The sequence below is a fragment of the Mytilus edulis genome, chromosome 7, assembly GCF_963676685.1.
Source record: "Mytilus edulis chromosome 7, xbMytEdul2.2, whole genome shotgun sequence".
NCBI classification, from domain to species: domain Eukaryota; kingdom Metazoa; phylum Mollusca; class Bivalvia; order Mytilida; family Mytilidae; genus Mytilus; species Mytilus edulis.
The window spans coordinates 72495753-72517519 of NC_092350.1; the positions used below are offsets into that span (position 1 = coordinate 72495753).

Genomic DNA, 21767 nt, shown 5'->3' on the forward strand with positions numbered 1-21767 from the left:
CTAAACAATATGACTCTCGAAACAGTCTCGAAATACAGATATCTTGGACTTGTAATTACTGAAAATTTGGATTATAAGGAAACAACAAACGAACTAGTTTCCAGTGGAAGTAGATCATTAGGTTCACTTGTGTCGAAATACTATGCAATGGATGGAATGGACTTTGATACATATACGAAGATTTTTGACTCGACAGTTTTACCTATACTAGAGTATGGATCCGGTGTGTGGGGACATAAGCGCTATGATTAATTAGAAAGACTACAATATAGAGCTATACGTACTTTTCTCGGTGTAAGTCTAACAACGCCGATACCCGCAATCACTGGAGATATGGGATGGTATCCGATTCATCATAGAATTCAGTTCAATATTGTGCGTCTTTATTGTAGACTAGTTAAATTACCGGAACTAGAATATGTCGTAAAGTTTTCGTCTGGGATCAAAATATATCTACCAGATATCGTGATACGTGGTTCAATCACGCAAAGAAACTGTTTGATTCATGCTGACTCAGCGATGTATTTTTTCTAGAGAATCAACATATTATAACACCATACTTAATCGATTCTGTGAAAACGCATCTAGAAAACGAACATAAACAATCTTGGTTAGACAATATTCAGCAAATACCTAAACTGAGAACGTACAAGCTATTTAAAACAGAATTTGAAACAGAAACTTTTCTAAAACGTTGCTTAACTAGAAGTCAGCGATCTTCTATTTCACGTATGTTTGTGGGACATTTCCTTTAGAAATCGAAAAGGGACGAGTTAGAAACATTCCAGTAAAACGAAGAACTTGTAAAATGTGCGATACAAACTCCGTTGAGGACGAAATACACTTTTTGATCCACTGTCCAAAATATACAGAGAAAAGAAACAAACTGTTTGAAAATATTTGTGTAACATTCCGTAATATATCTGGTCTTTCTGACACTGATAAACTGTGTGAGCTTCTTTCTAACCACAAACTTAGCAAACTCGTGGCAAATTTTATAGCAGACTGTTATCATATCAGAACTTTAACACTATGATCATTTGATTTGAAATTATTTATCTTATCTTTTTTTGCAATTCGCTTATATATATAACATGACACTAAATTTTATGAACAATGATAAAGTTTCTTAATTATATGTATGTTAAATAACGATTCAAACAGTACATCATAAGCCTATTTGGCTGGCTGAAGTTTTATATTATGTATTTAATGTAACAATACACTTTATATTCAGGTTGCACTATAATAAACAATTCTTCTTCTTCTTCTCTTCATAGTATAAATGTTCTTATGAGGTCCTGACCAAGTGTTGTTACTTTGTAGCCGATCCATCATTCAAGATGGCCGCCAGCGGGGGACTTAGTTTAACATAGGATCCTATTGGAAATACATATAAAAGTCTTCTTTTAGAGAACCACTGAATGGAATGAAATCAAACATAGCCTGAATTGTCCTTATGTGATGCTCACCAAGGATTGTTACTTTGTCGCCTATCCAACATGCAAGATGGCCGCCAGTAGGGCGACTTTGTTTAACATTGGACCCTACGGGAAATGCCTACAAATGTCTAATTTTAGAGAACCACTGAATGGAAAGAAACCAAACATAGCATGAATGCTCCTTGTGAGGTGCTGCCCAAGTGTTGTTACTTTGTAGCCGATCCATCATCCAAGATGGCCGCCAGCGGGGGACTTGATTTAACATAGGACCCTATTGGAATTACATACAAATGTCTTCTTTTAGAGAACCACTGAATGGAATGAAACAAAACATAGCATGAATGTTCCTGATGAGATGCTGACCAAGTATTGTTACTTTGTAGCCGATCCATCACCCAATATGGCCGTCAGAGAGGGGCTTAGATTAACATAGGACCCTATTGGAAATGCATACAAAAGTCTTCTTTTTATGTTTTTTAAGTTATGAAACTTAACATAGCATGAATGCTTCTTTCCTAATCAGATGCTGACCAAGTGTTGTTATTTTGTAGCCAAATTTTATCTTTTAATGATTTCAAAAACCCAAGTAGAGTCAGATGAGCGATACAGGCTCTTGAAAGCCTCTAGTTAACATTTGTTTGCAATTTAAGCCATTTCCATTGAACATTTCAAAAACTGGTTATAGCAAAATGGTAATATTACAAGATCTTAATATTAGTCAACATGATCGAAATAGCCACTGGTATTGACTTAAAATGATTATATTGGTTTTCAGTATTAGCGTTACTACGTTTGGTAACTAATGGTCATGAAGAGACAATTAACGCATTAATGTATAGTTTTTAATCCAAGCTGGATGTGCGATCAAACTTCCAATCCTTATTAAATTAAAACAATCTGCTCTATTTTAATACAGGATATTTCAGCTCTCCATAATAAAACATAATTTCATTGGTGATCTAGGAATAAAACAGCGTCATCTAATAACATAACATGAACATGGACTCGACTAAGTTATATTCAAATGAATCACAAACGAAAAATCCTCTGAATATCTCTATCATATATCATTGATACTCTACGCCGAACCGGTTATTTATCCAAAAAAAGATTGTATGATATTAATATGATTTTGATCATTAAAAGGTATAAAACCACTAATTTATAGCCCCATTGCTTTTTATGTTAAATTCAGCATTTTCAAGCATTAATGGCTACTTTGTCTTAAGGTCAAATAAATTGACAGTTATTAAAAACTGTACCTTATCCTTTCTTGTGCTGACGAATTCAACATACCTTTAGATGCATATTAGAACGTACTGGTTCCCGGTAGTTTGATAGTACCAAAACAGGAACTTCTGATCTGAACAACAGGCCAAATGTGCCCTCCTATCAAAATTTCATATACTTCTTTATTATTCAAATTAATATTTTCAACAAATGTTCTACAATGATCCCAAGACCCCAAGCTTTCGTTTGTTACCAACACTACCTAAATATTCCACCTATTGACAAAGATACAGCTATGCATAGGAACTATAATGTTTAAAATATGTACTACTTTCCTGTATATTCTTTCTGACCGGGCCTTGAATTTGAGGTTTTATACCTTATACATGTAAGGTATCAACCGAAACAATTCTTAAATACTTAAATATAATATAAGGTGTTAAACAGGATCCAATAAACTAATTCAAGAAAGTCAAATACCTTCGTTTTAAACAATAAAACGGTTGTCCATTAAGTTTACTTGTAACTAACAGTATACAAAAATGCTTGGCCCCCTTTTTCGTTTGCAACAAGCAACGATTTTAAAGTACTGTTGTAGTCTATTGCCCATGGAGAACCACGCAAGTCTTTTTCTGACAGGAGAATTTTATGCTTTTCACCATCAGCTGCTATTGCAATAACTTTGTTTGATCCTTTCATTGCGACAAAACTGATTCCGTGTTCATCCACTGTTATACTTTGAGGACATTTAAGAGCTTTTTCGTCTTCAAATTTCCAAAGTACGTTTCCTTTTTTAATGTGACAGACGATCTTATTTGAAGTATTCTCAATAGAGTAAAGCGTATCGTTGCGATATGCAGATACATAAATTGAGCCCACAGAGCTAGGATTGTAATTAGTCTGGTTATCTTGGACTCCCTGCATATTGACCCACTGCAATTTTCCGCTAGTAAGACAAACAATGAAATTGCCTGCAAAGTAAATTAAGCCATGAGAAGGGGAACTCGTATAGATAATTCTAGATTCTTTACCTGAAATAAGACTAACGAGTATTATATTCTTTTTCGAGCTTGAAATAACGGCAACAGTTTCATTGTCGACACATGTAACATCGTGAATATCATGCACAAGGTTTGTAATTGTTTTTTCAACTTTCCCATCCGCTGAACAAATTATCAAATAAGAAGGATAATAGTTTGACAAAACAAATTTTCCGCAAGGTAAAATACAGCAGCCTGATACGTCATTCGCTTCTGTTTTAGTTTTTGCTTTTAGTTCTAGTTTCATATGTTCAACTGATCGTTTAGGGTCCATATTTACTTTCATCAACTGAGCTTGACCCTCTTTCCTTCTTTTTAATGATATATTACATGGTTTTACATCCACAATAGGTTTTCCAAATGTAATTATTTCTTTACTGATGTGTTGCAATAAAATGTTTAACTGGTTCGAGACCATGACTTGAGACAAACTATCACCATTAATCCAAGAATGAATGTTGTTTTCTGTTTGTTTTAATTTAATTTCTAATTGTTTAAATCCTAAAAATGTTTGTATATCTGTTGCATGTGTCTTTATGCTTTCTAAATCTTCTATGCAATCATCGATTTCTTTTTGCCTTTTTGTCACAGACGGAAGGAAGCTCTGTATTTGTTGGATTAAATTTTCTACAGCTTTGTCTATTTCAGCAATACAATGGTCTTGTATCTTATCGAGGTGATTATTTATCTGCTCTCTAATCGCTGATATCTCGGACTCCAGTTTCTTTTTCGAAGCAGATAGTGATGATATATTCATTTGTCTGTCTTCCAGAATAAGTCTGAGGTTTTCTTTCATTTCTTGAAGAGAGGAATCGATTTCTGTTAACTTTACAGATGTTTTAGCATTTTGAATGACATCTTCAAGTGGTGAAATTTCTTTACATTTCCTGTGCTTTTCAGAAATAACACATTTTCTACACAACAATTCGTTATGGTCCTTGCAAAACAATAAGTACCTCTCGTCATGCATTTCGCAGTACAGCTTAATATTTACAATGAAAGATGGCAAATTTTGGTATTCGTCAAGAGGAACAGTCTTGTGGTTTCGCGATGACTTTGACAAGCTGTGATGTTCTATACAGTCTTGGCATAGTCCTTCATCGCAGTCTTGGCACCAAACCACTGAGAGCTTCGAAACATGTCTTGAAGTACAAACACCACATCGATCAAAAGAGTTAGCCATCACCTGTAAAAACAATCTTCACATTATGATAACGAATCACACATGTTTAAATTTCGAGTGGATATAAAACACTAATTTACATCTTTACAATAATTTATAATAATATTAAATATCAATACTGCAACATTATATTTTCCATCATTATATTTCATGTTTTGTTGTCAAATAAATCAAATGTCTCCTGATAACGAAATATATACAATAATAATATAGTGTATGCTCTTTACTTCGTACTTGATTTGACTTATATACGGTTATGAACCTAATCTGAGAATTAGAGGATTTGGTATAATTGCCAATAAGACAACTCCCCACCGCTCCCCACTAAACATAAAAAAAACATAGAAGTTGACAACAATATGTAACTCTTTTAAAATGCGCACAACCCGCATAGCATAGCCAGTAACATCACTGATGATTCTTGTGTAGTTTGGACTTAATACTTACAGAAACAGAGACACTTATCTTACTAACAGAAAATAGCGTATACATATTTATAAACTATGTAAATGAACCCTGTTAGATGGCCAAGAACGCTTTCCAATAATTCATTATATAAAAAAAAAGTAAGACTTTACTTATGGTCACTGAAAAAAATAACTAGATCACGAAGAATCACTGAACAGACACACTCTTTAACTATTATGTTTCAGATATATTTAACCTATAATCCCTTCTAGTATGATAAAACAGAATAATTTTGATATTTCAAAATAGTTAAAACTCGATTTTTTTCTTGATATAGTTATTTCAAACTTCGACAATTGTATTCGTTTTTTGAAACTCATCCTTTGTCTGTTGAATTAAATGTTGATGGCAGAAATATGTAATGTCAGAAGGTTAAATTTATACTCTTATGTAATCTATACATAACAAAAAGAGATCTTGACAACTAATATAGACCCGTCTATTGTTGACGACAGCGTTTAGACTACAGATCATCAATTTGGTTTTGTTAGGTAATGTGGTGTCATCCGCTTATACAACGGATTATTTTATTCATATAAATTCAAATTTCAGATTGAATATTAAAGACAAAAGGTTTGCTTGAAACTAGGTTTGAAATAATTTTGATACAATTTTAATAGGGAAGCATTATGCCATCATAGAGTAAATGGCTAGGGTTGACTGATTAACACTTTGTTACATATTTCTTACATTATTCTAATATGACGTGCTTCTTTCGCTTTGTAAACAACACTGTGATAAAATTCTCAATATATCTATACTTAGCGCAGACTCAGAGATATACATTATACTGGCTGTTACAATATACTTCCCACGTAAATCTACATGTATTGGAACCTATTTGCAGACTCTTTGCCGATTTTATTGTTTTAAAAAGTGCAATTAAAAAAAACGCTCAGGATAAAATTCGAATATATCGGCCCAGGCCATGTGTAAATTTCCAACAATCTATGGCTTCAATGATTTATTTCTTAATTGTAGGAAAAATTTAACCTTAAATTGTCTATTTTTATGAATTTGTTCTGTGAACTTAATGGGTGCACGCCCCACTGTGTCATCAATGTGCTAAATCAAGCAAAACAATGAGTAAGTATTAGATACAATACAAGTGTAACAAAGAAACAGGTCGGTAACAACCGTTGCCGGATAGTTTTTCTGCACGAGTAGCGCCTCGGACCTTGACCTAACTACGGGTGCAGACAAACTATACGGCAGGTTGTTTCCGGCCCATTTTTTGTTACCTTTGTTTTGTATCTGACTTGTACGACGTTTCAGGAAGGAAGTAATACATTTTGCATTTAGAAGAGGTATCAAAACTAAACATATCAGAAACTTCAATGGCCATATACCAGTTAATGTAAGTTACAGTTTAAACACATTTTCTGCACTTCCCCTAAGGGAGAGGTTTTTTTTTCTAAAAAATAACTCAGAATTTAATAACTTTATAAAAAAAGAACCATTTCAAGGAAAAGATGAATACTGTTCACATTTGAGACTTTTTAGTATGCAACTTCGCTAATAAAGTTATAGAAATTGCAAAAGTTTCTTCTTTTTTGAGCAAGAACATTATTTATTTTACTCTAGTACATACCTTGAATTCAATAAAACATTATAAGAGTAACTATCAAATTTAACTAAATCAATCCCCTGTAAAAGGAAGTAAATAATATGTCATTTTTTCTCTAATCACATGATATAGCAACAGGTAAGATAACTTTAAAATGAAATCAATAACATATTTTAAAGACAAACAATTTAACTGATATATCAATGACCACTGATGTTGAACTGACCACTGCAGTTACGGTGATCCCAACATGGCGGAGCCCAAAAAAGATAAAATCGTCATTTTGTCATTTCTCCGTGTACACGCATTGTTTTAAAGAATTACTCAGCCGCTAGGTTGATATGTCCGGTACTGTTGTATGTATGTGTTCTTAAAGGGGCACTAGCTGTCAAAATTCATGGTCACCGATTTGACTCAAATTCTCATATTTGATTTATAACAATGTAAAACATTTATCCAAACTATCAAAAGTCTAAAATAAACAGTTTACAAAGCATGGGGTAGATAATATATAGGTTCGTTTCGTGTGTATTAGTTCAGACGCCATCTAATTAAATATCGATTTGACCTCAGATGACCATATACGCGATGTAAACATAAATAAAGATATGAATAGATTAAACCAACACGTGCAATTGGATTTTTATAGGTCTGTTTGATTTTATTTTATAGATTAAAAATAGATGTTTCTCATTGTTTTTAACCGTATAAGAATAATTTTATGTTCATCGAATTAGTAATCAAATGATTTACCGTAGTTTCACTTTCATTGTTGACATTATTTTTCTTTAAATAACCAGTACACTAACAATGCATGCGTTGTCAACTTCTAGCTAGGGGTTAAATTGAAGTTCACATGAATACGGATTTAAAGAGGTCGACTCATTCACTTGCAAGTGAATAACTAATTATCGATGTTTCTTAGCGTAATTTGACAAATCTGAACCTTTTAGACTGCAAAAAAGCGAAGTGTTATTTCACTATTTCACTTTCATAATTGACTGAACAGAATTTTTTTTTTTTTAGATTTTTATATATCTCGTAGCTAATGCCCCTTTAATATCATATGTGACCTTTTTACCGAAATAATAGCCATTGAAAATTTACGGAAGATCATCGTTACTCCAAAGAAAGATAGTCGTAACTTGTGTACAAATAACTTGAAAGATAATCGTATAAGATATGTCTATGATCATAGTAACTGATTTTGTCAGAAACCTCAGCTTACGGAATATGTAATTAAAAAATGATGTGTAAAGATAACAACAAACGCGTTAACAACATTCGTGATCGAAATATTTTTTTCAACATAAGGTAAGTTTTCAATTTAACATGATCATTTATACATATATTGGTATACTATTCGTGACAACCACATGTCAATGGTATTAAGAATATAATGCATCCTAATGTTAAAACTTTATTAAATTATAGTTTGAAATTCCATTATATTGTAACAGGAGACGGTGCGACCTTAGTATATTTGCTATGAATCAAATATCCTATTTTTATTATTTGTTAATTTTTGGTGAAGTCCGTAATGTTAACTCAGCAACTAAAGCTACACGTATTTTCTACATTGTACCTTTTTATCGTGTGTAAAAATGTACAATATACTCGAACATAATTACACATATCACGGACTTTGATGTTCAATATCTATATAAGTTAACTGTAAATTGAATAGCTGCAATCGGATGATTATATTTAATCAAGCGCAATTGATCTTAATTAATTTCCGAAACGCAAATCTACTTGATATTTCCGACTTTAAAATGTAAAGCGTATAAAGGTTCGAACCACTGGGCCCTGAGTCTCCATGGCTGAAGAGATCGAGACTATGATAAGTAAAATTTAAAAATTTAATAAGGTCTCTCAAGATATCAACACCTGTAAATTGCAATAACAATATGAAGTATCAAAGTCAACAATGTACACATAAAACAGCATGCTGTGGAATAGACTCTATAGTTAGAGGGGGCATTAGATAAAAAAGGACAAAATAAAGTAACGAAGAATCACTCTGAGAAATGAAGCATATCAGATTTACTCAAAACAAGTTGCAGTGTCTTATACAGACATAGGGGTATAATGAACCCGTAGCCCTTATCAATATGAATAAACAACGGCGGTTTTATTCAAACCAAAACGTTGATTATGCCTTATACAGACCTTGGCATTATACGATCAAGCGGCTGAATTAATAAAATATCTACTTCATTTACTAATTACAGGTAAAGAAATAACAACTTTAATCAACCGCGCATTTCGATATACACTTGTTTATAATGCGGGGTTCACACATTGCCGATTATTGCTCCCTTTTGAGACCACACAGCGATAAGACACGAAAAGTGAAAAAGTCGGATTACTATCCTCAATTATTTGGAATGTCCTATCATTGTCTGAATGCAGTCGTTTAAGTTTGTTACAGATTCCTACGGGTAAGGAATGGTCCGGATAGTTCGGGGAAGCACTCCGACAGTTAGGTGCGTCCCGTAACATTCGGGGAAACTCAGCCAATTTTGTCTAGTCGGATTACAAGCGTGACTATGTCGTGATAGATTCTGATGTATCAGATCAAAATCCTAACAATGTTCGGTGTTTTCTGCACGGGGTCCGGTTGAACGGGAATGATCTGGAGAAATTGTTCAGTGCTGTTTTTCTGCCGATTGAGTCCAGATTGCATCCAGATCTTGTCGATTGCGAACCGTCTTTGCCGAAACCGTTCCGGAACAATCCTATTATTAATATGAAATTCGTCAATGATACCCACGTCAGAGTGCCGACAATTACAGAATACAATACGATTGAGACCCGATAAAGCCGTTTGTCTTACGATGGAGCGAACCTTGATAGGATTATGTTCCGATAGTACATGATCATCCCGAGTATGCCGACAGTTTTCGAACAGATAACTTTCGTCAGCGTCGGTTCACTGTCTGGACACTGTCTGATCTCTGTCTGATTACACTCGGTAGAATCGGGACGCCTTCGTGACAGAATCGGTCGAATTTTACCATGCAAAAGATATAAATTGGATTAGAAGCGGATTAAGAACGGGATCATCGGGACAAATTCGCATGGAAACGGTTGAATATCGACGCTTCCTGAACAATATCTGATTGTTGCCGTGATAAAATATTTTTTTTTACAAATTTTATTTAAATTTTGAATTTCCATCAACGATTCACAGGATCTTGATCAGTCTTTTGACACATTTTAATCGGGAATGGTCCTGTCAAGGACGCTAGTAAAAATCGTGAATGAGTGACCCCAGCTTTAAGGTGCACTCGAAAATACTTTAATCTAAACATCTATTGATAGAAAAGCTTTAATCATTTATATTATGTAAAACACCGAGAGTCCTTACAGATAAACCAAAAAAAAAAATAACTGCACTTTTTAGTTTACCCTCGATACGAACATGTAAGCAAATAAAAACGATGGAAATTAATTGGAAATAGAAACAAGACATCCTACAAATAATTTTAACATTATTTAACACTCTTAGTAACTTCATTTTTGTTGCTCAGTGTTTAATTTTACCTGTGCTTAATCTGTTAAGACTATTTTTCAAGATCTTTGAAAAAAATCTTGTTGACACTGGAATCAAAATTTGGTTGACTTCAATGTGTGTTTGTGATATGACAACGAAAAACCAATCACATATTTTGACGTATTATACTCCTTTGAATTTGTACGGAAAAAAATGCAGACATTTCATATGAAGCACAAATAATAAAATACTAAAGCTCTGAAGAAATGGTGGCAATTTTTGTTTAAATGGAATGTTACGTATTTTCTATTCAAAAGAATAGAACATAAAAAAAGCTTTTATTTAATTAAAATTCATTAAAACAAATCAAGGCATTGATTAAGTTTATCAATAGTTAACGCTGTACAGAAATGCTCGACCATCTTTGTCGTTATAAAACAAGCAAATATTTGAATTTGTTGTTGAAGGAAACTGCCCAAGGTGAACCACATAAGTCTGTTTTCGACAGGAGAATTTTGTGCTTTGTGCCATCAGAGGATATTGCAATAACGTTGTTTGATTCGACCCCGGCGACTATAACATTTCCAAGGTCATCTACTGTGATGCCTCTCGGTTTTTGTAGAATCTCTTCGTCTGTAAATGTCCACAGTACTTCCCCGTTTCTGTTATGACACATAACCGTATTCGTATCTTTCTTTACAGAAAAAATACAGGATTATTACAGTGCGATCACTTAAAAGGTAGGTCAGTAGTGGTTTTTCTTTTTGCGATTTATGAATGGAATGTGAAAAACTATATCTCGAGTGAATGCGATTGATAGTTTAGATTATTTTTACTGATAACCGCTACGAATTTCAGCTGACGGCGACTATAGTCAAGGCCATAATGAAGCTCTGTATATGTTTAGTTGAATTTTCCACAGCTTTGGTCAGTTCAGCAACAAAATTGTCTTGTAATTTATCAAGATCGTGATTTAACTGTTGTCGAGTTACAGAAATCTCGGATTCGATTCTCTCTATTGAAGCTGATATTGAATAATTATTCATTCGTCTATCTTCCAGAATAAGAGCAACGGTCCCCTTCATTTTCTGGAGTGAGGACAGGATTTCTGTAAAAGCTAGAGATGTTTTAACTTTTTTAACGTCATCTTTAAGGGGGAATATTTCTTTGTAATTTCTGAGCTTTTCTAAATCAACACATTTTCTAAAGCACATTCATTGTGCTCTTTGCAAAACAATAAATATTTTTCATCGTGCTCATCGCAGTGCAGTTTTATGTTTTCAATAAAAGCTGGCAACCTTTTATATCTACCATTAGGAAAAACAGTGTGGTTTCGTGAGGCCTTAGATAAGCTGTGATGTTTTCTGCATTATTGGCACAATCCTTCGTTACAATCAGAGCACCAAACAACAGAAAGCTTCGAAATATGTCGCAAATTACAAATACAACAATTTTTAAACGAGTAAGCCATAGCCTGTAAAAATAGTATATGTTGTATAAAATTTGTAAGTTTAATAATATGAGGCAGGCATTACCTGTAAATGGGGACGAAGTCTGTATGAATTATTTTTTTGTAATTTAATTATTTGTCCAAAAAAAAAGACACGGAAATATCGTAACGTTTCCGATTTTGGTTCTGTTGTTAGAGATTTTAGTTGTGACGTTATTTAAATTATGACGTCATATGCAATGTAAACAAAGAAACGCTATCATTAGGTAACGTTTTTTTATATCAAGGAATTATTAAAAATGAAATTGGTATTGCGCGTTTTTTCCTATTTTATACTAGACTGATAAATATATATTTTACTCAAAGTTTCATACAAACGAGACCGGCAAAAAGGAAGTATATTGTACATTTCTGCGCAGGTCCGGGATTTCAAAACATGACATAAAAAAAAATTGAACGATTTTGAGTTCATTAGTACAATGAAAAATTCGGGAAATTTTCCCGAATTTTTTTTTTATTGAATTTTCTACCGTAATTGGGGACTTCGTCCCCATATAAAGCTAAGAAGTGGTTGTATGATTGCCAATAAGACATCTCTCCACAAAAGACCAAATGAAATTGTCCGTTCCTAAATTTTATAGACGTCATCACGAGTTTGTTGACCGTTATTGAAGATTGTTGCGAATATGTTCCAAATGTCGGAGATACAATTGTGTTCCTCTTTCTCCGAATGTGATCTTCCGATTTTGATTTATAAACGGTTTTGTAATAACACGGCGGGTGCCACATGTGGATCAGGATCTGCTGACTCTTCTGGGGATCGTTCATAATTTGTTCAAGGGGTTTGTGTTGTCTAATTTTGATTTTTATGTATTATTGGTTGTCTCTTTGTTATTTTCTTTCTTAGTCGATTTAGTTTATTTCGACCGATATGTTTGATTGCTTTGTTTGTGATATTTACCCTCTATTTCGATAATGGAAGCAATATAACAATAGATCACCACACGTACTCTTACAATGAGCAAATTCCAAACCACGTCAGTCCTAAATGAAATGAAATGAAATGACAAGTGTAAAATAATTTAAAAAAAAACAAAAAACTAACAGCCTGAAATATGTACAAAATAATGAACGAAAAACAAAATAATAATATATAGCAATAAACGACCACTATTAAATTAAAGGCTCTTGATGTGTTACATGGAAATGAGCATGAGGGCGTGGTTAAACTAGTGTCTGAAGGCACAAATCCTCCCCTTGTTACTTTTAGGAGTGTGTTCCTATAATTTGTTCGTGTCATCTATAATATTAGTACCTTGTAATTTTCTTAACATCCCCTAAATAAAAAAGCTCCTTGTCTTTGATTACACATGCGCAGGTCAGATAACCAAGGTTATAAGCTACAACAATTTCACTGTGAAATACTATCCATAACACTATTTTACAATGGAATACTGCCAATTATCATTTGTCTAATTCTGTCCGTGAAATGATTTCCTCGTAAAATTATTTCTGCCTGTCGACTTCTCTGCCATAATATTGTTCGAGTGTTCAAATTTATTTTATGAGATGTATTGTATATCCGCCCGCAAAAACTGCATCTAAGTGTCTGCTATACGGAAACATTTATTATGTATATTTGAAATACCGGTAGGAAAGTATTTTGTCTACCAAACAAATATATATTCTAACATTTAAACCTTTCAAATTGGTATTTATAGTTGATGATAATAACTGTATCTAATATACATGTTTTGCTTTTGATTAATGAAATTGAAAATGTCAATGTTATCGATGTCTATAATTTACCTTTATTGAGACATTTATGAAATATTTTTTGCGATATAGAAAAAAAAAATAATCATGTTTAACTTCAATATAACAAAAAACATGTCATTATAATCAAACTTTGCAATATTAGCAATATGCCTAAACAAATCGTCCTTCTTTGGACATTATTTTAGAGACGGAAACAAAATATAATAACTAAGAATACGATACATTCGATAAAATAGGAATACAATCTAAAACAATATGTCTTATTTAGATCATCGCCCAAAAGAGGATTTTAACAACCAATGTAGCCCATCCAGTTATATATTTTGGAATGGAAGCCGTATTCCACCTATAAAGTTAACGTTTTTGTTATGACAGCATTTTTTAAGCTTTTGTACATACCTTGGATGCAATCAAACATACAAACTGTCAAAAACTAAGGAAGTAATTAATACGTCATATTCCTATAATCTCGTAAATATAGAAATAGATTAGATATTTTAAACTTTTAAAATCAATGAAATGAAAAATAACAGCAACATAGTTAAATGGCACATTTAGTTTCAAATAGACCTAAAAATCTTGGTTTATTTGCCACAAAATCCCGTTTGACTTTCAAATGCAATCAAACTATAAATAATGATGCTCTGCTCGAAGTTTCCATTTTGTGTATGTTCAAAACGGCTCATCTCTATTATTCATTATCTTTGCTGTTTTTATGCTATTGCGGTTTGAAATTTTCGTAATTCAAAGCATACAGTTGGCTTCATTAACCTTAAGGTTCATCATAACAAATGGACAAATATGGCCGTATGTTCACCTCAAAAACTACTCTGTGTACAGACCAACCTATGAAGTTTGAAAAGTTTTAAGGCCTGACATCCACCTGATATATAAAAGTTAAAAGTATTTTGCATATCAGAAAGGTAAAATCTTTTTTGGATTTTGATGGGCATTTTTTTCCTTAATGCAGAAGGTGTAAAAATAAACATATCAGTTGTTTTCAGAGAACGTTCATGTATTCATAAAACTCCAAGATATTCTTAAATTTACAACTAAGTTTATTTCTGTAGAATATTTGGAATGTTTAAAAAAATATCAATTATAAACCTAATTATTATATTATCAAACATCAGAAGTAATAGAGTACAAGACACTTATTTGATTACGACATGAATATAACTTCACAATGGATAGAACATGAGAAACAATAAAAAAGAAAACACACATTGGACCTCCACATTTATACAAAATATGAAAATAAAATGTGGCATCAATGCAAACGATAAAGAATCAAAAAACCTAAACCAAAACCATTTACTTGTAGTTGAATATATTTTGAACACATTTTTTCATGTATTTCATAAACATTATGTACAAAGTGCCTCCTAATACACAACCTTTCAATTCAAAAATGAAATCAAATGCAGTTGGTATAATAAAATAAGTTGTCATTGTCCATAATTTAGTTCAAAACAATTTATCAGTAGCGTTTATTTTAAGCATAGTTAACATTGTATACAAGTACTTGACCATTTCGTTCGTTTGCCACAAGCAAAGATTTCAATTTGATGTTGTAGTCGATTGCCCATGGTTTTAAAACCAAGTCTGTTTTTGAAAGGAGTATTTTGTGTTCTTTGCCATCAGAAGATATTGCAACGACGCTATTTGATTTGTTCCCAGCGACGAACACATTTCCGAATTCATCTACTGCGATACACCTGTGTTTTCGTAAAGCCGTTTTGTTTGTAAATGTCCACAGCATCTCACCGTTCCTGTTTTGACAGATGATGGTATCTGTTTCTTCGCCTTTTCCAAAGAACAGTTTATTTCCCAGAGAGGCGACATAATTTGAGGAAATAGAACTACAAATGGTATTTGTCTTGTTATCCCCTAAGCTGATTTCCTGCAACTGTCCATTATTTGGGGAAACTATTAAACTGCCATTTGTGTAAGTCAAGCCTAGACAGGGAAAGATTGTTTGGATCCTTTTTATTGTTTTCCCTGATTCAAGACTAACTATTGAAATGTTTTTATCAGAAGCTGATGCTACTGCAATAGTTTCTTTACCGACACAAGAAACATCAAAAATTTTGGGCATTATGTTAGTTATTTTTTTTTCAAGTATCCCATCAGGTGTTAATAACAACAAAAACGAGGGGTCATAGTTTGAAATCACAAGTCTACCGCAATGCAAAATACAGCAACCTGACACATTTGACGCTGATGTTTTTATTTTCGTTTTTAAGGTCAATGTGATATGATCAATTGTTTTAGGCTCCGCCTTTACTTTCATCAACTGAGCCTGGCTCTCTTTCGTCCTTCGTATTGGCAGTTTACATGATTGCACGCCTACAACAGGTTTTCCGAACGTAGTTATTTCGTTTTTAATGTTATTTAATACAGTGTCTATCTCGTACGAAACTACAGTGTGAGCCAAACTACCACCATTTATCCAAGACTGCATGTCATTTTCTATTTGATTCAGTTTATTTTCTAAAAGCCTTGTTCCTATATATGTTTGCATATCGGTTGCATGATTTTTTATGCTTTCTACATCTTCTATACACTCGTCTGTTTCTCTTTGGTTATTCTTCAGTGATGCAATGAAAGTTTGTATTTGATGGGTCGATTTTTCCACAGCTTTGTTTAATTCAACAATGAAATGGTCTTGTATTTCATCAAGGTGTTGATTTATCTGGCGTCGAATGGCTGATATGAGTGACTCTATTTTCTGTTTCGAACCAAACAGCGAAGATATATTCGTTTGTCTGTCCTCAAGGATAAGTTTAAGATTTTCTTTCATTTCTTGGAATGAGGACTCGATTTCGGTAAAGGTTACAGATGTTTTAGCATTTTGAATGACATCTTCAACTGGGAACATTTCTTTACATTCTACATGTTTCGCAGAAATAGCGCATTTTCTACATAAAACTTCATTGTGCTCCTTGCAAAACAATTGGTACTTCTCGTTGTGTTCATCGCAGTGCAGATTGATGTTCGCGATAAATGATGGCAATTTATGGTATTCGTCAAAAGGAACAGTCTTGTGGTTTCTTGTTGCCTTTGACAAGCTGTGGTGTTCTATACAGTCTTGGCATAGTCCTTCATCACAGTGTGGGCACCAAACCACGGATGGCTTAGAAACGTGTCTTGAACTACAAATACCACAATGATCAAAAGAGGAAGCCATCAGCTGTAAAACAATTTTTACATTATTATAATTAATCAGATATATCAAAATTCAGAATGAGGACAAAACACTAAGATCTTAAATTTATAATGAATTATGATTATATTAAATATAAGTCCTGCCGCATTATATTTTCCCTTATTTTTCAATTTTGCACTGTAATCAAATAAATCAAATCGCCGTGTGAATGTTGTAATGTTGTTAAATCCAAGTGTTGTGAAATTGAACATGAAGTTTAAAAACGCGATATCATAAAATATTTGACAGAGTTCAGAAATAGTTGTAGAAATTCAATATTTTCGGATATGAAGAGTAACTCGATTGTCTTTTGAATAGACAAACACATTAAATGCATGAAGCACCCCCTTTCTGGAGATAGAACACTTTGCAAACAATGTTGACAAGAAATTGATCCCTATATATCTATTAGAGATAGATCATTGATTTTTCAATTGTATAATAACCCCATTTCGGGAATGATTATTTTTTAAAGAATAACTCATAGATTGAGTTCAAACCATGGAACAATTTCAGCATAGTTCTGCATTGCTAATTTTAGTAACTAATATTTTACAGCAACAAAACTAGAAAAATGAAGACACACCACTATGAAACTATTCCCTGAACTGCCGTAGTCCAACTAGATGAATACTAGTAAGCTATTATATTTAAATGGGAGTGTGAAGATAGAACATTGTAGTTCTGACAAAAGTGTAAAAATCTCGTATCATAGATGTAAATTAAGGGAAATTGATTATTGCACATAAATATCAAATGTCAAATGTATAGCTATCTCAATTTTTATCAAAATAGATATTTAACACTCTAAGACTCACACGACGAAATATCATGTTGATAACAAAATACATACCATAAAAACGTATTGTAAGCTCTTTTACTTCGTATTTGCTTTGGCATATATTAGATACCCCAAAGGCATGTCACCGTTAAGGTTCATCCTAACCCTGTATTTGCACCGCAAATTTCACTCTGGGTACAGACAAACCTGTTCATCTTAAGAACTTTTAGAGTATGTACCTATATACACAAAATTTAAAAGTTTCAGTTATGATTTTGCTTTTAATTTATTTTAATTCCTGCAGAAGATGCAAAAATAAACTAATTTTGGAATGAGGTTCGAGAAGCTGCACTCCTATAATCAATATTGTATGTTATATTCATTGTATCGATTGACAATAGGTGGACAATAGATATCTGCAAACCGTGTGAGAGAATGAGCCGCATCAAATTTGTAATGATATCAATCATTTGTATTTACTTAACTTGATTAGCTTTACCTGTTTACATGTGCATCTAATCTTAGTACCGCCTACCAGATTGAGTGACATTTTAACTGATTAAATATATAATTGTATTTTGGGGATTCCAAGCAGTTGTTATAATCATGTCTTACTGTATTATTAAAGTATTAGAATTTACATGGATTTAGTTATCAGTCATTAAGCTACTGAAGAATATAACAAAATTAAACTCAAGTGTTTGTTTATTTTTTTTTATCTTCTGCACACTGGAAAAAATGCACATCAAAATCCAGGTAAGGTTTTTTTTTGAAAAATAGACTGCATATATGTTTCCTATATCTAGGTCCAGCCATGCCTAATCATTTTTCTAGATGTTTTGGTTTGTCTATACTCAGAGCAGATTTGTAGTGTAAATACGGATATATATTTTAAATTCCTTTTGATGAACCTTAAAAATATTATGGATTGCAACTCAGTTTCATACAATTTTACAAAGAAAGCAATGCAAAAAATCTTGGGTGTACTTCAGAACATTTTGTCACATATTTCGATTGTTATTTTAGGAAGTTTTTCACCGTTACTTTTCCAGTTTCATGAATTTGGTCAGGCAACTTAATGGGTAGACGCCCCTCTGTGTCTATAATGTGCTAAATCAACCAGCAAAATGGGTAATTTAGAATATTCTTTCGTTTAATATATAAAACGATTAATTTTGATAACAATAACTCTTGTACATACCTTAAATAAAACACAAGAACAGTAGCTCAGTTCAACAAATTTAACAAGCTCAATCCTGTGTTAAAGGAAGCAAATAACACGCCACTTTCCTCTAATCACGTGATATAGCAACAGGTAAGATAACTTAAGAATGAACTCAATAACGTATTTGAATCACCAATCTATATATAGCTCGCTTTGTTTTGATTTTTCTATTTAATTGAAAAAGTACACTTGACAGGTAATTCTAAAGATACAATGGACAACACAAAGAGTCTGAAGCTCTAATTAGTCATGTTAGTTGAGATGTAATACTTATTTGGCAAAGTTTGACATTGTATAAATTTTGACAGATGAGTGTACGTAAAAACTTTAAAAGGCAGTTCGAAAATGTTATATCCCTCATAATATTTGCCACTGATTTTCTTAAGAATGAGAAAAATTATTAATAAAATAAAAATTAATTGAGCTAGCTTAAAATAACTGTGAATACTCTTAAATATCATTTTTGTCTTTATGTTGTTTGCTTTCTGTTTATAGTGCCGATCTGATGAGCCAAGCCATTTCCAACTAAAGCTGATACTAATGTTGGGATGTCTCGCCACCGTCTCAGAGCTTATGGGGAGGATTCAGCAATCACAGATATAAATGACCCTGCCTCATTCACTATGTACTTAAGTTAGTAAGAAGCATGCAGATGCTTGATTTCTTGATTGACAACATATTTGTTACGTTCTGAGGACGTGTTTTTCAACAGACTGTCGGCATTCCAATGGGAACAAACTGTGCCCCTCTACTTGCCGACTTGTTTCTTTATTATTATGAGGCTGACTTCATACAGGAACTTCTTAGGAAGAAAGATAAGAAGTTAGCACTATCCTTTAACTCTACTTTTCGCTATATAGATGATGTTCTTTCACTAAATAATTCAAAATTTGGTGACTATTTGGAACGCATCTATCCAATAGAGCTAGAGATAAAGGATACTACAGATCAATTCAGTCGGCCTCATATCTTGAATTACATCTAGAAATTGACAATGAGGGTCGGTTGAAAACAAAACTTTACGACAAAAGAGATGATTTCAGCTTTCCAATTGTGAACTTTCCATTTCTAAGTAGCAACATTCCAGCAGCACCTGCATACGGGGTATATATCTCCCAATTGATACGATATTCCCGTGATTGCATTTCCTATCATGATTTTCTTGATAGAGGGTTGCTGCTCACAAGGAAGCTATTAAATCAAGAGTTCCAAATGGTGAAGTTGAAATCATCCCTTCGTAAATTTTACGGACGCCATCACGAGTTGGTTGACCGTTATGGAATAACCGTATCACAAATGATATCGGATATGTTCCTTACGTCGTAACTACAACCCCCTTCCCTTTCCTGAATGTGACCTACCGAATTAGACTATTTACCGGATTTGTAATCACATAAGCAACACGACGGGTGCCACATGTGGAGCAGGATCTGCTTACCCTTTCGGAGCACCAGAGATCACCCCTAGTTTTTTAGTGGGGTTCGTGTTGTTTATTTTTTAGATTTCTGTGTTTTGTCGTGTGTGCTGTTGTTTGTTTGTCTTTTTAATTTTTAGTCATGGCGTTGTCAGTTTGTTTTGTTTATGAGTTTGACTGTCCCTTTGGTATCTTTCGTCCCTCTTTTATAGATTGTCGAAGGTTGCTGTCAGTCATATTTGTTTTTCCATTATTATTTTGTCATATTACACAAGGCAGTTAGGTTTTTCAATTTGAATGGTTTGAAAGGTTGTCATCTAAGTGCTTTTTGACTACATGGTACGAGTTATGGTCATTGTGGAAAACCGATCGTGACTTAAAATTGCTAACATCCTCCTCATTTTGACATTTTTTGAAAGTTGTCTTATTGGCAATGATACCACCTTATATAATTACAACCACAAATCTCCTAAATGACATTGTACATTATTTCTATACGTGTTTATTTCCTTTACTAACATTGTTGTCAACAAGTTCATATTTATGATCCTAACAAATTGTATTGTAAGACAAAGTTAGTATTTGTTATTTGACGCGTTAAGGAAAAAAATCATGTGTATTTTATGATAATAATGTAAAAAAATATAAGCATTTTATAGTGTTGTATAAAAAAATCAAGTGTCTCACAAAAAACTGCTGAAAATGGCTATTTTGATAATGGAATTTTAAAAAATCCGCTTTGGTTTGATCATGTTTTTGATAAAAATAAAAGATGTATGCCATTGAAATATTGTAGGTCGCCATAGGTCAATTTTAATTTCCATTACTTTGCTTCAGACTGTTATTATGAGAATAAAGCATTTCCTCAACTTTGAAATTGATAAAAAAAGGGTGGGCGATGTAGTGCATTTTTCTTTTTTTTCCGAGAATATCACTTCTTATAAATATCGATTTATTAGTAATTTGAAGATAATTGTAAAAGATAAAACTTGAAAATAGACTTCTTTACAATATCGAATTTTATGCTTCGTTTTCAGATATTAGTCAATAGTTTACGCTTTACTAGTAACCAATTAAAATTATGCTTCGTTTTCAGATATTAGTCAATAGTTTACGCTTTACTAGTAACCAATTAAAAAACCGACCGACCGATTTTCTCATCACTTGGCGTCGTCGTTAACTTTTTATATTTGGAACTTCTTCTAGAGAACCACTTAATGGAATGAAACCAAACATGGCACAAATGCTCCTTATGAGGTGCTGACCAAGTGTTGTTACTTTATTGCCGATCAATCATCCAAGATGGCTGCCAGCATGGGACTTAGTTTAACATAGGACCCTATGGGAAATGCATACAAAGGACTTCTTTTAGAGAACCGCTAAATGGGATGAAACCAAACATGGCATGAATGTTCCTTATTAGGTGCTGACCAAGTGTTGTAACTTTGTAGCCGATCCATCATCCAAGATGGCCACCAGCA

General features: G+C 33.0%; 2 protein-coding genes across 2 annotated transcripts; both read right to left on the reverse strand.

Moving 5' to 3' along the window:
* Nucleotides 1-3188: 3188 nt before the first annotated feature.
* Nucleotides 3189-4682, reverse strand: LOC139483406 (uncharacterized). The gene has a single exon (XM_071267425.1). The coding sequence runs from the start codon at nt 4680-4682 to the stop codon at nt 3189-3191; it is 1494 nt and encodes a 497-aa protein (XP_071123526.1).
* Nucleotides 4683-14933: 10251 nt separating this feature from the next.
* LOC139482147 (uncharacterized) lies at nt 14934-18955 on the reverse strand. Its single transcript, XM_071265834.1, has 2 exons — nt 18849-18955; nt 14934-16851 (listed from the first exon to the last, which is right to left on the reverse strand). The coding sequence occupies exon 2, from the start codon at nt 16846-16848 to the stop codon at nt 15154-15156; it is 1695 nt and encodes a 564-aa protein (XP_071121935.1). The 5' UTR covers nt 16849-16851; nt 18849-18955; the 3' UTR covers nt 14934-15153.
* Between the last annotated feature and the right edge of the window lie 2812 nt (nt 18956-21767).